General features: G+C 37.2%; 1 protein-coding gene across 1 annotated transcript in view; it reads left to right on the top strand.

The window, feature by feature from the left end:
* The window catches only part of brinp2 (bone morphogenetic protein/retinoic acid inducible neural-specific 2), a 95,340-nt gene that overhangs the window by 49,753 nt on the left and 26,504 nt on the right, over window positions 1-19,083 (top strand). The window contains exon 6 of the mRNA XM_036554705.1: window positions 9,063-9,299. Coding sequence (XP_036410598.1) covers window positions 9,063-9,299 — 237 coding nt within the window. The remainder of the gene's footprint in view (window positions 1-9,062; window positions 9,300-19,083) is intronic.

Genomic DNA, 19,083 nt, shown 5'->3' with positions numbered 1-19,083 from the left:
GGCAGCTTACCAATGTCCTCACCGTGCAATCTTCAAAAGTATTGACTCATATAGTCCCCCTGTATACATATCTGATGTTATCTTGTGAACGTTGATTTTTGAAGCATTGCTTTTCGACATTTGCCTCCTTGTTACACTTATATTGCGTTGGGTCTCACAAATGGTCTTTTTCCTCGAAAATGAAGCCAGACATGTTTTTGATAAAAATAGTAGTTCTTTGAATCTACCGACATTTATCCACGCTTCTGTAGATGAGTATGTCTATCATTATATAATATAATATAATATCAAATTTCAACATCGATATAATGCCAAATTATTTCAAATATGAAATAAGTGTGATTAAGGCTATAATTTCAACATGGAGATAATGGATGTCATAAAATTAAGAGATGCCCATGAAACCTTAAAGTACAAAATACAGGCATAAAATAAGAGCTGAAGAATATATAAATAAATTGCTTTCATTTCCTATGGGTAGGAATAAAAAAATAAATCATAAAATAATAAAATACTGTTAGGAGACAAGTTTGCTAGTCGGACATAATAAAAAGTTTGCTGTTTTTGCCAAAACCTACTTGGTTATATTTGCTTTGTATTATGTCCTACCCAGTGAGTGATGTTAAGCAGGCCACACATCCTGACCTTGAATTGCTAAATGTGTTTGAACCTCTATGTTTGGAGAGAAATTGGTCAGAATTGTTACGGAGCTGTTAATCAGTGGTAGTGAAGAGTTCAGACTGGGAAACCTGAACATATACTTATATAATAAATCAATAGCAAGTTTAAATTAGAAGGACTGTCACAAATTTACGTTTGTGATTTACTGTACTCCTGTTATAAGATAAAGAAATATGCAAATTATTGCTAACTATTCCAAGCATTTTTTAATGTATAAATATTAATATAGTATAAGTATAAGTTTTATTATTACAATCTGCAATCTGTCATTATATTAAAACAAGTTTTGATAGGTAATGCAGAAGTGACAGAAGTTGTTGGTTTGGTTCTGTGGTTAAATGTGTTTATTTCACATTGAAATAAATGAAACATCATGAGAAGTTTAAACAATCCTTTCAGAATTATTAAAAAGCAGGAAGAGTGATCTCTATGAGGAAAAAAAAACACTCATGGAATATACTTGGTTGGCTGTACCAGGAATTTGTACATCAACCAGAAAACCAGTTTTCTAGAAAACTTTACGATCCATACAGATGTATATGTTAGTTGTAATATAAATTATTTTAGGGCATTTAACTGATTTTATCATGTATATGTCATGTATGCATCATTAAACATTAGCTGCATAACAATATTACTAATTAAAAAAAAAAAAAACACTTATCCCCTTAATACATTCTAAGCAGTTCATGAAAAAGGAATTGAAGTGACAATTTACATAACCAAGCGGTGTACCAAGGTAATATAATGGATTGATTCAATTTTGTGGGATGTTTTCATCACAACATCAATGATGGAACTTTCCCACAACATTGTTACTTTTACCCTCTGGCAATGTTATGAAAGGAAATTGACGCAGTTTTTAGCCACTGTCACAACATGCTGATGTAAATTTAAAAAAGAGACTTTCATCTAGTGTATGGTCTGTCAATATTCTTTCCAGGTCACTCTGACATTGTGAGGACGTAAACTTGACAAGTTTTGTAACCATTGACATGATATGATGAAGTTGTAAGGTGATGTCGTATAATTAGACAGGATAATCTAGCATTGCAGAGCTGTAGCAACGCCATACCCTGTCACTGTTCTAATATACTGGAGATTTCAGTTGTCACAACGTGGTAGCATTACATTAAAATGTTATTTTCACTTCATGGACACTGTGCTGCATTTATATATGCATACATTTGACCATAGGAAAATAAACAGTGTCAGTGGTTTGAAGACAGGCATTTACCATATCACAAAAAATGCATTGCATAGCTGCTAATGCAGGAAAGCATTTCACAGAGTGTATTACAGAGAAGAAATTCACAATTATGATACATACAGCATGACAGAAGAGAAAAAGATGTAGTTATGCAAAGCCTAGAGAAATCATCAAGGGTGATTACTATACAAGGAGAAGGAAAACTGCACAAGAATACAAAGATATTGACATTTACACGTTATCTCTTTTAATTCTTCAAGGGAACTGGACACATTGTTACATTGCTCCACACATTGTATTGTTTTGGGGGTTCCTCAGTGCTGGATATAAGCATGGGTAGGTCAGCCAGGACCCCCCACCCCACTGCCGTTAGCACCCTGCCAGCTGCTCAGATGACATTAGTGGAGTAGCACCCATTCCCCAGTAAGTGCCCACTCCACCAGTGTGTTGTGTGACTTGTAGCATGAAAAATAGCCACTGGCTGCTTCCAAGTGTCTCAGACGATTGCATTTGTCTCACTTGAGCACTCCTACACTAGGCAGAGGTTTTTGTAGTCAGACAAGCCTCATATACAACTGGCAGTTCCAAAACAGGCAAAATTGTAACAATTCTTGTACTGTTTGTAACTTGTCAGCTGCCATATAAAGTGTATTCCCTATACATTACATTACATTTACACATTTCATCACCTCACATTTTTCCTTCCAGTATCAATAATGTAGAACAGGATAGCGACTTATGCCTCACAGTTAATTCCAAATTAGATACAAACAAATTTGTGCCACTACTAACCAAACTACTCCAGACTACACACACCAAGTATGCAAGTAGCCTGCAGATGTTTGAACAAGGCGGTGTGTGTGTTTTTTTTTTTTTTTTTTGCCATATCTGAACAAAATGACCTTTCACTGTTCCAATACATAAATACACAGTTCAATCTGCAATAACGAAATTGACTAATCTAACTAATAATAACTAATCTAATCTGTTGCCTTTTAATTAATTTATTTGTGAAACTGAAATTCTGAATCTGTCTATGCTGTAAGGGTTATGTGCTGAAACCCTGGGTAATGACATTACTTGCCTACAGAGAGTATTCACTCTGTGATGGAACACACTATTGGTCTGAAAAAATACAGGTGTGTGGACTCATGTTGTCCTGTCCTGAAACATGGCATTCATTTACAACCAGACAAATGGCAATGAGAGGACCCTGTGTTTGAATTACTCTAGACAAGAGGCTGGGCTTGGAGTGGGTTATTTTGCTTACACCCAACCTGCATTTCATGGGATTAATGATACAGACTTTATACAAAGCTTTTCATATTTTTCTGAGAAGTAATAAGCTGTCTCCCTCAAGAAAACACCACAAATTCTGCTAAATGATAACAAAATGTATCTCTTTCTAGCTTTCGCATATACAGCACCTATTTTACACATTGAAAATATCAGTATCAATAAAGTTGCTGCAACTTTGTAGACATGTGTAGACATGATTCTCTTTGAGTGTCTTTACAGTTCCCAGACAGAATGAATGAAATTTGAAAGACACTCTTCTGGGGGAAATTGATAGCTGTCTGCTAACTTACTCGGATCAGTGTTTTGTCAGTTGTCAGTTTAGAAACACCCGAGTATTGATTTTGAGTAGCAGTTGGGTCATTTATACTGGAACTTCATTGGTGCCGCACATTAAAATGTTTCAGCCAATCAGAATCAGTTATTTGTCCAAGCAGGGGTATATAATTATAATACAGCCTGTGTGACAATGCAGACTTGAAGAAGTTTACATCTTTGACAGGCAGGAACACACAATAATTTATACCAGATTGGAAGTGTTTCAATGGAGAAAAAAGGACATTGTGTAGGCTCACAGAGGCAGAACAAATTGGCTTTGTTCTGCCAGGGATGATGGTTGTGTGTGTTAGCAGGGGTTGCACATTTTGCTTTTCTGGGAAACCCCGTGACCCATCAGGTGACAATATCAGTGAAACTACTGCATACCCATTCTCCAACAGGCCCTCAGCAGACTGTAGTGCATTATGGGATTTGCACTGTGAAAAAGAGTCAGTGTTAATATGTGACTGTATTGGAAGATTACATTCCTGCTTGAGTACAGCGGTTTTTGTAATCGGATGAGCCTGTTATGTCCAATTGTGATTCTAAAGATGGCTGCATAAAGGGGGGGGGGGGGGGGGAGCATTTAAAAGGTGTTGCGGACAATGTGCTTACCAGTGCATAGCTAGTAGTCCAGAATTTTATAATAATATGTGATGCTATTTTACCAGCAGTCTTTGTTAGCAAGCTAGCTACTAAAGCATAACTAGATCCTTCAGAAGTACTATAAGCTCTAAAAAAAAATCTGCAATTACCTGTTGGTCAGTAGCTCAGTAGGAGACACAAACACTTAGCCTAGCTAGCTACACTGCAGTGTTTTTGAGCAGCTTTAGCCATTTTTTGCAGCCAGCATACTATATAATCAGTATAGCCTCCCCTGAGATGAGTAACTTAGTAGGTCTCTTGATTTATTTCTTATCCTATAAAATAGTTTTAGTGTCAATAAATCCTATAGCTATGTTGTTGCATCACAGTAAAAATGCTGTTAGAATGTGAGCCCAATAGCCTTCATAACATATCATAACTCCAATATTAAAGCTTTCATAGCATGAAGGTTTGTTCCAGTTGTTTAATTCAAATAAAAAGACTGCACACAGTAGGAAGGACGTTTAGTCTGGCAAGCCTGGCGCCACTTTAAACTGTGTATCAATCTTGTGTGTGGTGATTCATGGTTAAATGCAACAAGATCACAGTTATCTGTATTAAAATATTAAATATTTTAGAATGTTCTCTTTAGCAAAGGGTTTAGATGCCTCATTGTAGCATTATCACAGTACTGCAAAAAATTTCAGTCAGATTTCAGACTGGAGTTAAATAAAGGAGGGCTTACAGCATGGAGGAAATACAGGAATTTTTATTATCTCCTGCACCTTTTTTTGCTGTAACTTTTTTGAGAACATTTACACTGCACTGACTCTCCTTTAATTATAAACCCAAAAGTGGTTTTCATTAAGTCTGGTCTTTTCAAGTTTATATTTTGATTAATCAGGAGAGTGTGATGCTGATATTTTTTTGTAATAAGATATGACCTCTGACTATCATAATATAACTAATATTATGAATTACCTACAACTGAATTGGTATATTACATTGAATGACAAATGTTAATACCCAGCGGAATAAAATAGTTATTTCCTCCCAGCATTAAAAGCCAGTTTCAGGACAGCAAAAGACAAGTATCTGAAGCGACATCAATTTGCATCGCAAAACTGTGACAAGAATGTCACCACAAGTCAAAGGTGAGTGGTGCACAGAGTGGAGGAAGGAAGGGAATATGCATAAAGGCTTTCGCTTCTAGCTGTTGCTAATTATACGCCCCGCTTCTGCCAATTCCCACTGCCTTCCTCAGGTTTGACATTTAAATCGTCAACCCACTTGCGACTGCCATCTCCTGAAGCAAGCCCCCCACAGCCAGAGCTGCTGTAACTACTTTAATGAGTTCGACAAAACAGTGCGCGGACGAGTGCGCATGCGCTGGTCTGGATCTCAATCTGTTTACCTCATTAAAATTCAACGGAGACCAAACTACCTTCCTGACACCATCCAAAAAACCGAGCAAAGCGCTCAAGTCATTAACACTCTGAATAAGATAAAAAAAGAAAGAGAGGGAGAAAAAACAAGAGCTTTAGTGCAAGTAATTATTAAGGTTTGTGGTCCCACAGAAAAAAAATCCAAGTTGCACACACTCTTATAAGAGGCAGATGGAGAATAGAATGGGGGGGGATTTGGGGGTGGGGGTGGGGTGGGGGTGTGGAGGGTAGTGGAAGGCTGTTATTTAGCTCTGCCTCCGGAAAAAAAGTCATCTAAGGCTGTTTCTTTTGTGTGCATCTCCACACTGTTGGCATGCCACCCGACAGCAATAAAGCTTGCAGGGAAGAGTCTGTCTAATTATGTCTCTTGTTCTCCATGATTCAAAATGTAAGTACCAAGAAATACATCATAAATATTCATATCGAGAGGGAAATGAAACCCTGTCTTAGACACTGCGGCAATAGGGCTGACAACTTCCGCTTGAACAGCGTCCAACCTGGGAGAGGAGAGCAGAGGGCATTGACACAACATCATAATTATCAGATGCACAACACACACAGCTGATGTCCTGATAATACAGCCCCCCTAAAAAGCCAGCAAATAACCCAAAGACAAAAAAACAGTGGGCTCTCAAAATGTATTTATTATATCAGGACTTGCAGAGTAACAAAACACCATCTGCAAACCTGTCATATGCTATAGTGATGTGTCTTAGGGAGGCTGTTCCTTGTGCACAGAATATATCCCTATATGTATAATTCAATTGCTTCTGTCAAAACAGAAAAGACTTTTTATATAGGAATCAAAGCTGTGACGGATACTTTGGGTTTTTTTGTCAGCCTTGGGGTTTTCACTTACAACACTTTCCTTGTTTACACATGAATGACCAAGCAAACGAGATTGTGTAATGGGATGTTTAAAGACGAGCAACTACCAGCAAGTTAATTCTCGTCCCAAAAAGAACTCCCTGTGCTGAGTGGAATTTTAGACTAGGATCATGGAATTTTCAGATCTAATTAACACTTAATTCTTGGGAAAATCAGCATGGAAAACAAATTTCCCATCTCTCTCTTTAGTACTCATTTAATTCTGAACACCACTACTTCAAAACCATTTTGCATTGCCTGTAAAAAGGGCATCAAATTGCGTCATTCTTAACATAATGCTCCTACAGAGAGCAATAGCACTGCCAAACCAAAGATCAATCTCAATGGGAGAGATCTGCTTTATAAATTTGTAAAAGCAAATTACCTCCGTCAGTGCTAATCTAAATTTCAACTTGTGAATTCTTTAAAAGGCACATTTAAATGCAAGTTCAGTTGTTTTTTCCCACCTCCCTTCATAATGAACTTGGCTTTCCAGTTCCAAGCACTTCAATCAGTGATTTACTGTGTGTGCATTATTATTAAAAAGATTTTTAATGAAATACTCTTTTCTCTTGAGGCACAGAGTTTTCTGTTTGTGGGAAGTCTGATAAGTGAGGATGCTGTGGATGCTGTGTTTTCTATTGGACATTGCTCAGTTGTTTTCTTAGGGATTATGAGTGAAGGACCTGAAGGACTTCATATTAAATTTAATTGTTAACAACGTACCTGAGGGCAGGCAAAAGTTTCACAGGAGAAGTACACAATCATGGGTTTGAAAGTAACATATTTTGGAAAATCTGAATCACTACGGGAGGAGGTGTTCCTGCCATTGCAGGTGGTTAGCCTGACCCCATCTACTTGCTGCTTGCTCTCCCTGGTATGTATTGGAGCTGTGTCAGCGTTGTGCCACTGCTGTGTTTGAGTATTAAACCGAGGGCAAAGAAACTGTTAAATACCTTCTCTGTCTATAGACAAATGGAGCATCTCAGGGCAGCTGTGTGGCTGGAAGGTACAAAGACACGAACAGATGGCATTTTCTGGTGGAAAAGCAGGCAAACATTTGAATGGGAAACCACTCTGTGCAGCTAGCCTTGTGAGAGTACCGGCTGTGCTTTGCCTTTTTAATGTGCCTGAACTTTGCCTTCTTTTGAACAAGTAAGCAAGTAGCAAGTAGCAAGTAAGAGGTTTTTGTTAAAAAAAAATGGACTTTCCAATATTTCCAAAAAAAAAATTGAAAACTTTGCTTTTTTCACTGTACATCACATCACTGTACATCAAATTACTGAATGAGTCCTGGAAAAATTAATACAATGTAAATATTTCAGCTACGCTATCTTTGGTGGTCATTTGTAAAGGATTACAGTAACGTCCTTGGAAGTAGCTATCAGGCATAATCACTTTTTGAAGTAGTACTTCGTAGTTAGTCTTCATATTATGCATATATTTCATGCTTGTGAGAATTTTATTAGGCACCATGTCTGTGTTGCTTATTTCTTACTGAACAGTGACTGGCCAATCTATGATTTCTGTCAATTTTGCGCTGGACTACAATTTCAATATAGACTATTCCTCATTAAAATGGATTTGATATCTTGTTCTAAAGAGTGAGCCTATTGATATCTATTGATATGTAATTAGATCCTAATAACACATTGATTACAAGGCGACATCATTCATGCAAGTGGAAAAAGGTAAATCACATATATCATGTATATAAATAATCCAGGCATTTAAGATTTGTGATAAAATATGAATATATGTTCACAGGAGCAAGGAAACATGAATAACTGTTTTCTGTGTCCTTCATTAAATCTTAATGCCATGTGAGATTTACACAGATATTGAAATGAGTTAAATGAATATCATGTATTTATTCAGGTAAATAAATTAAAGTTTTTTTTTTTTTTTGGTTCTGCAATTTAATATTACTTTACATAACTTGACTAACAAGTGAAAAAATTTCAGAGAAAGAATATAACTAACTACTAAAAAAAACTGTATAGTCATGTTTACTGTCATAAATATAATGTCGAAACCACCAACACAAACAGAGCAGCTTCAGGCATGATTAGAATGAATGTAGTATTTTAAAAAAGGAAAGAAATGACATCAAAGAATATCTGAAAATATAAAAAGATAAAAAAACTAAAATATAAAAAAGCATTCCAGATTCACTCCACCATGCTGAAAATTACTATTACTTCCCTGCCATGTTCTTAGCTTTTGTGAAACAGGCAGGGGAATTGTGAATTGATAGGTAACTATGATGTCAGAGACTGCTTCATTGTGAGAACAGTGGTAAAGGACAAAAATATCAGAGACCCAGACCATTTCCCTGCGGAATCCTGAAAATAGGCAGAGGTTTTACAATTTGTCGATGGTAGTAGGATCTACTCTGTTACCATATTATTATTTTTTTTTTTCAGTGGCATCAGATTTTTCAGCAAACTTTTAAATTTTTTATTTCTTTTTTGTAGTGGGTAATTACTTGTAAAAAATCACATGGGTTCAGTTTTGTACCTTAGCATTGAAACTGAAGTGAAACATTGATTTCTTTTTCATACAGTATATTATAAAAGTTTAATACCACTATTGTTATCTTTACATAAGAGGAAAGAGAATTCATGGAAGTTTAATGTGTTCTGCCTTGCATACCCCAGGCCTGCAAGATGTTCTCCCAGAGTTTCTCCGCACCCGTTTTGTGGAGGCTGCCCTCAGCTACGTGGCCTGCAACTCGGAGGGGGAGCTCCTGTGTCGCAACAATGACTGCTGGTGCCGCTGCACCACCAAGTTCCCTGACTGTAACTGCCCCTTTGCTGACATCAAAGCAATGGAGGAGAACCTTCGCAAGAGCAAAGAGTCCTGGATCAACTTCAACATGGAGTTTGAGGAATCAGGTGGGCAGATTTGTTCCTCTGGTCTTGCATCACGTTTGGCTTTTCACCACACATCTTTGGATTTTTAGTATCTAATTTTGAAATTTCTATCCTATTAACCCACATAGCTTGCATCCTAGGTGATTTTAGAAACTATTGTGGAGGCAACATGTCTTTATGGCTTCAAGTTCCAGTTTAGCAATGGGATACCTTTGCTTGTACGTCTGAATCTTTATTTAAGGAAGCATTTCCAGTAAATTAATTCAGATCATCGATTGTTATTTTGGACCATTTAGCATGAATGTGGAAACGGAGGTTAAGAGCATTTTTCCTGAATGCCTGTGGTGGCAGTAAAGCCACAGGGCTCTTTGTTGCAAGCATCTAGCTGCTTACATACTTGTTTGAGAAATTGCTGAATCTGAAACATGAGATGAAGCTTTGAGATGAAGCTTTTGAGATGAATGATTTTAAGCTTAACAGAACAATTCAGAGGTATTTTGTGCATTTTGAAGACTGCACATGATGTGCTATGAGTACCATGTGCCCATAATTAACTGCTTACTAATTCAGAAAGCAAAATGGGGTATTTCAGAGCTTCATAGACTTGGCAGCAATGTAGCATTATTTAAAAGCATCTTATCATATGAGCGCAAAGAGGAGGGGGGATTTATACCAGTGTGACTCAGTATTGCAAGCCTGAGCCTTTCACCTTGAGGAAGAACAAAAGAACACAACCTTTGAAATGTGTCATTTTTTGCTTCTTTTAAGCAAAAGAAACTCCAAGGTATCCATAAATAACTGAGAGAACACAGCTATTTAAGCATTTCTAAAGTAAAATGTCTGAACTGAACACTGTCGTAGTTTCTACTACGCACATACATAACTTTGTTCACAGTTGTTAGTCCGTATTATCAAATGTTCATGATGTCCACATGCTGTCCACAGATGATTTTTTAAAATTTGTTAATGAAGGTTTGTAAATGTGTTAATTGTTTAACAAACATCTAGTGCAAACACAGTTTTTTTTAGTATCGGAGTGGAATAGGAATGGAATATGGATAGTGGAATAGGTATACTATCCCCGAAACCAGTGTCAGTCCCATTTTAAGACACAGTTAATCACTAAAAAAAGGTTTAATGCAGCTTGGTTAAGCAACAGACATAGCTATGAATTTATGTTATTATGGGACAGTCAGTCTGAATGTGTTTTATTTGAGGATGAGGGTTTTATTTCTGCAAAGAGCTGTTTGACACTAGAAATGCAATGCATTTTCTATTTAGGATTGGGAGATTTCTGCATATTTGGATGTCATAAACAAATGTTTTTGTGCATGACGCATTTAGGAAATGAAATATTCCAAAACTACTAACAAAAGAAAGACATTTTGCCTGGAATATATGCACAAAGAAGTATTGAAACTGAAATACCAAGTCAACCACATCTGAATAGCTTAACAGCCATAACTGCTGAAGAACACAAATATTCTCAAGAACAAGCGTACAACCCCCAGCCTGTCTTTGTTGTAAGGCATCGAATACCTTTCAACAAAAGCGCTATGTTCATTGCATAATTCATTTTCTGTATGGAGACAGGTACAACTGTGTTGTTCCTTATGTAAATTTTGGTGTAAATCTTCTTTAGCATGCGAATGTCAATGTATTTTGCCTGCAGTGTCAGTAGGTTTTCAGAGTACTGTGTGGGGTTTCTTCCAGAGATAAGGCTTTACAGTTGTCAAATCCAGTCAGGTGACTGTAATACGTAAGAGAGCATGACAACGTGAGAGGGTAATTAGAATATAAACGATAGCTTCTGAATCAATCATCAAGTTTAAAACATTGCAACAGTTAAAACATTTACCAAAACAGCAATAATTTATGGGTGTTTAATATATTTATTGAGCCAAACATATATTACCCAAAATGTATTATCAATATATTTTATATCGATAAACCATTTTGGATAATGTAAAAAATGGCACTCATAAGAGCAATAGCATTGTATATTGCAGTCAATTCATGTGAATGTAACCAGCTCAGTAGACATAAAGGATGATGTTTTAATGCGCCATGGTAGAATATATTATATAATAGTGATTTGTCATCACTTTGAGCAATGAAATGATAGATTATCACAACTTTCAATCAAATTGTACCATTATTCTGTAGGAAGCAGTTACTGGTATGTTAAATTGACTGAGCTATGGTACTACGGACAGTTTGCTTCACGTGTCTGCATTTCCCTTCAGATGCAATGCCTCTCCCTAGTGTGCTTGAGCTCAGACCATGTCAACATGCTGACATTCCTGCATTCAAGTGCTGGACTCTTGTACAGAGCAAAAAGGAAGCACTACAGAGCTTGAAGTATTAAACATTCATGCTTAAACATTTTTATAACTGACCTGAAAAATTGAAAATATATTCAATTGATGGAATTTGAAAATAATAAATAGTTGCAGCTCTAACGGATAACTTTTGAAAACTGTATGCTGTGTAGGTAGCCCTGGATAAGTGTGTCTGCTAAGCAAAAAAATGTAAATGGAATCTGATCTACCTGCAATTAACTGAAGCATTTGGATTTCTCCTTTTAGGCATGCTCATGTGTGCCATAAGTCTAACAAACTTTGGGAATGACATACATCAAATTATATGGGTCTGTGTTCATAAGAGCTCTAGGCATTGAAGGTTGCATTTAAAACTGAAATGTTCTATGAATTGCTGCCAATTAGTACTATTCACTATTCACTACCAATTCAGATATGATCAAGTGTGGAATTGGTAATGAATTGAAACTGAGAAAATCTTAGGATTGTAATTTCACTGAATAATATCCTTGATTGCACAAAATACTGTGGTGTAAAAAGGAGATGAAACCAAAATGGAAAAATATTAAGAATAGTATTCCCTATGTAATGTGGCTTAGCACGCTGTATACATGCATGTATTTCCCACAATAGGTGTTATCATCGACTCATAATTTAGTTCCTACATAGAAGAGGCCAAGTCTGACAGATTGCTTAATGTCAAATCTGAATATTCTGAACAGCAAAGCAATCTGAACAGCAAAGCTATTGTGATGAGATTTTTAACTTATATTATCAAGTGATTAAAACAAGCTAAGCTAACCCAACCAGCATGTTTAAGACCCAGCTTTACACAGAGTTGTGCTGAACGAACACTTTGGATATGACATTAACCTTATGGGGAGCTCTGTGAGTTTGTCCCTGGACAGACTGAGTGTGTGAAATATCGAGCAAAGACCCTTTTCTTTGCTCTATTGACTATGAAATTCACCTGAATTCTTAAGTGCCATGATACCAAGGATTATCTCTGTATTCAATCCCTTAGACAAGCTAAGTGAATGTAGCTGTGCAGGAAACCACTGTGCTACATACAATCAGGGCCAAACATCTATCTCTCTGATGAAAAAAAAAAAAATGCTACTGCATGTTTCATAAGGAAATTTTAAGTACTGCGCTGTAAGTATAGGCTATTTGCTGAAGACACATTAACAGTGTACTGGTCAGGTCTTTATGCTTGGCTCTCACGTGGATAACTCCATAAAAAGAGGGCAATCCAGAAGACATTTAGAGCATAAATAGCTTTGTTTATGACTGCACATTTTGCTTCTGAAAATAGATAATGGGTAATTAGGATAGAACTATATTGATCCTCAAGGGGGCATCTATATTTTGCCAAAATGTGGTAGGCTTTCTTCTATGAATTATCAGTGAAAGCATGCTGACATCCTTAGGGAGCGTAGTGAGAAAACTGGCCAGACTCTGCAAAGCAGGATACCATGGTTCCTCAGCAATTGAACTTCATCAGCAACATTGCTGGCTTCATTGCACAACCTTGTAATGGCATAAAACAGGATAATGCAACACAACTACTTTTGCTAAACAGGAAAACTGCTCTGAAGAGAATGGTCTGTTTCTTGCACCTGACAAGCTATATGACCTAGACACTTGAACACACCCATCAGGAGATTACAAATGCATATTCCCCAGGTAAACAAGATCCCATTCTGTAACCTTCAGATGACCCCTTTAGAATAGCATACACCAGGACAACACATTTATGTGTACTAAATAAGAAAAAGACTCTAAAAAGCATAGCATCTCTTGAGAATGCTTTTGGCAAGCTACATACCGCTACTCTGTCAACCCCACACATCAGGAGGTTCCAACAATACTAGGCAAACAAGAGTCCCGATCATACAATCCTGCAATACACTGATAACAGTACATGCGCATATTCTTATTGTAGTGCATAAAAAGTAGATAATGATACATAAATGCAACAAGTTATTGCATGACCGTTTTCAAAATCAGCCCCCCCCACTGTGCATTCACTCAAAGACTGACTAAGACATTACGCATGTATTCTGAGTATGCCAATATCATGCACCCGCCTTCAGTCCAAACGCCAAGCTTCATCTCACATGAACAACATCATCCTCTGCATGTCAAACAAACCACAAATTCAATATTTCTGGATGTCAATAAATATGAGCACCAATCTACACTGAAATCAAATTGGAAAACTTTAAAAAAAGGTTGCATGTGCTGGAAGATGGCAAACTGAAAAATAAAGGAATTTTAAAAAAAAGATGATGATGAAATTGAACTTAGCACTCATCATAATGTTGTCAAGTATTATCTTACTGAAACTTGTCAATACAGGATGGTGGTAACCAGGTAGCCATCTATGGATAGTTTGTGTTAGAATGCATGTTGGACTGGTATAAGGTTGAGAAATCTAGTGACTAAAAAGCTCAGTCTTCATCAATCACTGTTCCAAACAGTACATTATGTCATTGTTATTTAGCAGACACTTTTATTCAGAGCAAAGAATTACACAGCACATCTATTAAATTGGCATGAAAAGCTGCACAAACAAGACGCCACTAACCACACATGAACAAGCATTAGCGGCAAACTGTGCTGAGATCACAAATGCATGTCTAGATTGACATGTAAGTGCAAAGCAATATGTGCGAATTAAGGTCTATACCACTTCAAACATAATGCTAACACATGCCACATGCTTTTAAGTAAACCTCCACATGGCCAATTACATAAAACTCTGAAGTACGCTTACACATATTCAAATACACATAAGAGGGACAGCTCTGTTGTTAACTGGTTTTAACTTGGGTCAAGATGCAAAGTTATGGGGGGTCGGGGGAGGGGGGGCAGCCAAGCATTATGCATCTCATATGTGACTAATGGTTCCACTGATCCACTGCAGACTCTTCTAAAATTTCAAATTACCCTAGGCCACCCTATGCAACAGATGATTTTGATCCTCTGGCTTATTGGAAATGCAAACAGATGGGGCTCCCATATTTGGCTCAATTGCCTCAGAAGTGCCTCGCCATACCTGCTGCACCTGTAAAAAAAAAGCAAGATAGCAAGATATTTGGAGTGTTGCAACTGAAGTAATTCAAAATGCTAAGAGCTCAATGATTATTACGACATTAATGCATGTCATTTATGGATGTATATGAAGCCTTCATACGGTCTTTAATGCGATGTATTCCAAGGCACACTGTATGTTCTTATTATTTTTTGGTGTGCAGGTTATGCACATGAGCAGCCTATGAGCAAGACGTAGGGGAGGCAGAGAAATGACCTGCTAATGGGCTAAAGGTCATAAACCTGTTCATGTGCTAAAGGTCATAAACCTGTTTTTTTTTTTTGTGAACATGCTTGCCACTTTTAATGAGGATCACCCATCAGCAGCTGCTAGAGGATTACAGAGCATGTCTCTCTACAGGTGTCTACCTGAAAAAAAAAAAAGTAAGACTGTATTTTGGGTATCACCAGGAGACACCTGTTCCGCTAAAGTAGAGCACCATGTTACATTTTAAAATAAATTTTGTTCCAAGGTGGTAAAAAGTTCTCAAACAAGAACAACTTCATTAAGATAAAAAAATGCATAGGGGAAATAGTAAATAGATACAATAGAGACTAAAAGGAATTAGTTGCTCATGGACCTTTTATTAATCCCGTGAGAACTTCACTGGTTATGTTTTTGAATAATTATTTCAAACCTATCATGGCTGAGCATCTAACACACAGGTATGTTTATGTCAGAGGTCATTCAATTCTAATGCTCAAAACATGTATATTTATCTCAATCTAGATTTATCATAATGAATTATCTACAAAATATTTAGCTAACTTGCAGCTGTTATCCCTCTTGAATTTAGAAAATTACTAGCCATTTCTTTTGCTACCTTCATTTAACCAAACAATTATTAAAGCTAAATTCCTAACTCATGCACCAATTGATTGTTACTGCCAAACAATTTTGCAGATTTATTAAACTGACCACAGTTTATCCCATAACTGTGTGATTTTGCATTCGTATTCTCATGGCTGGATTTACTAAAAGGCTTGAGGGCATTTTAAGACATGCAAAACTGTTACCACAAGCTCCTGAGCGTATTTGCTAAGCAGGTGCATGGGGATTAGCACGTCAGAAATGTGAGGTGCCTGAGCAGCTGCCGTTTGCGACATTATATTAATTAGCATGTAATTCAGGGAGTTCCAAAGTAAAGCCACAAAATATTGGGAGGAGAGTATGTTAATATATGATTAGAAAGTAGCTGATGTGATTTATTATGGCTGAAACCAAATGCGTTAAAGGTAATTGCGTGTGTACTTCAACACCTGAGGAAGGTTGGTTTTAACCTTAGCAGAGGCATTTATTGTACGTTCAAGCACATATCAGGAGGACAATTTTGCAGTTGTTTAAAATGTTGCTTCCTATTTCACAGTGTTGCTGTATCTGTTACTTAGACCATGAGCTTGTGTTATAGAGGATATTATTGATATTTATTTTGTCTATAATTCTGCACACTCATTATGGAATTATCCTCCTGACCTTTTGACTGATCTTGATTTCCCCACGGCATTTATTTTTCCAGAAATCCTTTGCAATAACGTGCTCCTTCTTGTAATATTTAAGTAGTACTGCTGTAGTTCCCATACAGAATGTGCTGATTGGTTCAATGAATTAAATCCTCAAGCTCTTGAGGATCAAACTTGCTGCTGTGAGCTATCCATATTTGCCTCATCACCACATTAAAAAATACCCTTTTTCAAGGGTCAGCAAATATGTAAATTATGTTATTTGTGACTGTGTTCATTTACCTAATTATTTTTACTAGATAACCAGCTACAGTGAAAAAAAAGAAAAATTGCATGTGCATATTGTTGCACTGCACACGGTAATTTGCTGCCCTTACAAGTCATCACAGTAAATCTGGCCCTTAGGGCAGCTGAGTTCCATGCTGGTGTTACAGTCAGTTCCAGTCAGCACTCCCTGATGTCGTGTGGAAGTGTTTGCAAGGGGTCACATGACTCTTTTTTTGCCTATGGGATACTGGCAAAGGGCTGTGCAGTCAGTCCCATTTTTTATGGTACAGCTGACAGGGACTGACAGTGAGTGAGGGGATATTATAAGGAACCACATAATTTTAAACTATTTTTCTGTTTACTATTTTAAGTGCATATCCCTGTAATGTGTGATACCGTTGCATAGCATTTTTATTCATACTATCTTTTATTTTTACTTTTTTTTTCTTTTGCTTGTTTCTAGGTTTTCTGATTTTAAAGTCTGCTCTCCACAAGGGAGGATTCCATGTGGTCTTGTATGTTGGCCATTAGAAGGTCTATTTTTGGTTTTTGTCTCTACAATAGCACTACCAGCATTGTTATTGAGGGTGCAGCATGAGTACATCCTTGCACACACTGTAATGCACCAGATTTTATGACACTTGCCTTACCGATGCAGAGCGGAATGCACCGGGCACAGCAGAGCGGGCCTGGCTGAGATGGGCTGATAAATCTGTGGTGAGAGCGCTGGCACATGATGTTCTCGGAAGCGAAGCATTTCCCCAGCCGAGGAGCGATCCAATCACACAGATAAAAGCCCAATCTGGCTCCAAAGCCTCCCTCTCCACATGATGGGGCTTTAATGAGAGCACCCCAAATCCCTTTAACTGTAGCACTCTGCTCATCAGAATGCACATCTACTTTCAGCAGGTAAAGTGCTGGGCTCTTGAAGAATATTTCAGCCAAAGCAAAGCTGTGGCAGAAGGTTTTTATTTACCCAAGCAATAAATCGTGGCTCTTTGTCGAAGGCAAGAAGGCAATGGCCTGAGAGGTTGTTAATAACAGTAGTCTTTGATATAAACTGATTTGCCCTGGCACACTCTGATAGTCCCTATAAATACCTTTAAGTGTTCACATAAAGTGCAGGTGCCAAAGATTTTCTCCAAAGCTTTGAGTACACACATTGTTTTCTTTTCCCCCACTTCCCCTGCACGAAATGTCCTTAAAACTTTCTGCAATCACTCATGCTCTTCTGCACCAGTTTTTCTTTTGAGAATCATTCACCCACAAGCTATTAAGAGATGTTCAAAATCATTGTGTTGTAATACAAATTGTGGGAGGCTTATTTTTCATAGAAGTATTTCTTTATTATTAGGTACTTATTGTGCATTCTAGTGCTATTCCCCTGAAAGATTTGATATAGGTAAAACTATAATAATGGTAATAATAATAATAATAATCGTAATAAGTATAATAATAAACAATAACAGTAGAACTTTTTCTAGGATTGGTGGTGTAAGCAGTAAAAACTCTTAATTCATATTGGGCTCTATTGTGACTTGAGCTTAAGTCATAAACCAGTTTTATATTATGAGAGAAGCACACTTGAGCTGTGTTTTTTTTTTCTTCCTTTTTAAAGAGGGTGTAGCAAAATGTAGTGTAAAGCTTCTGACTCTGAGGTTCAGTCCGATTTTGACAAGACCAAGTTACACATGGTGAAAGGTAGAATAATAAGTACATATTGCCCCATGGGCCAAAAAATGGCAAATGCATCACATAAACCTTAAATTACAACAAAAACATATATTAGAATGTTCTTCATATAAATCAATGTGAAATAGGAATTATGATCTGTAGTATATTCACTAATACATTTCCATTATTGTAGTGTATTAGGTGACACTAACTGGATAATTAAAAGTGTGTGTTCCAATTATTAGGCAATAGGACATGACTCCACACTGTGGCACTCTTCCCTCACGAGAAGGCTGGATGTCCATATGAAAATTTGGTCATTTAATCAAGCAAGATATGGCAAAGAAACAATGTACTGCCATTAAGGAACCTGTTTTACAGATTTAATGCACAAAAAATCAGTGTTTGTAAGGGCTTTTCACAGTGTGGGGCATTCACAGTGTGATTGGATTATGCAGGAGGACAAGAAACAAGCCACCCAGGCTGAAGAATTCACAGTTATGCAGGGATCTGAGAAGGTGTTTTCTAAATGGAATGGGAGCCATATTGAGCCAGTATAAATTCACATAAATGCCTGAAGTAAACAAAGTGATTAAAGATATAGCTATAGCACAATAAGGAAATGAGAAACCGTAAATGGTAACAAATAAAAGGATGTGGCAAAGGATTATTACCATAGGCTGTCCTTCTACAACCTCCTTGCATTGATAGATGGGTCTTACAAAGGGAAAATGTAATTGAATTGGAACTCTTGGTGAATTTATGTTGCCCATCTGTCGCCATGTGAGTCAACTCGAACAGCGAAGTAATACTGTTTGGTGCTGGCAAGGATGACCCACCCATGTGAGAGGTACACAGGTGGTTATCTTAGGTCAGACCCTGAGGCACGTAAGGGGCTCGTAACTGAATGTGTATAGCAACCACTTGAGTCCATATCATTAGGGGGCTCATAACTTGCTCAGCTGGTTAGGGCGCTCGTTTCAAGT

Source organism: Megalops cyprinoides, chromosome 20, assembly GCF_013368585.1.
Source record: "Megalops cyprinoides isolate fMegCyp1 chromosome 20, fMegCyp1.pri, whole genome shotgun sequence".
Lineage (NCBI taxonomy): Eukaryota > Metazoa > Chordata > Actinopteri > Elopiformes > Megalopidae > Megalops > Megalops cyprinoides.
Note: the sequence above shows the minus strand (reverse complement) of the source record. Positions and strands in the feature narration are given on the sequence as shown.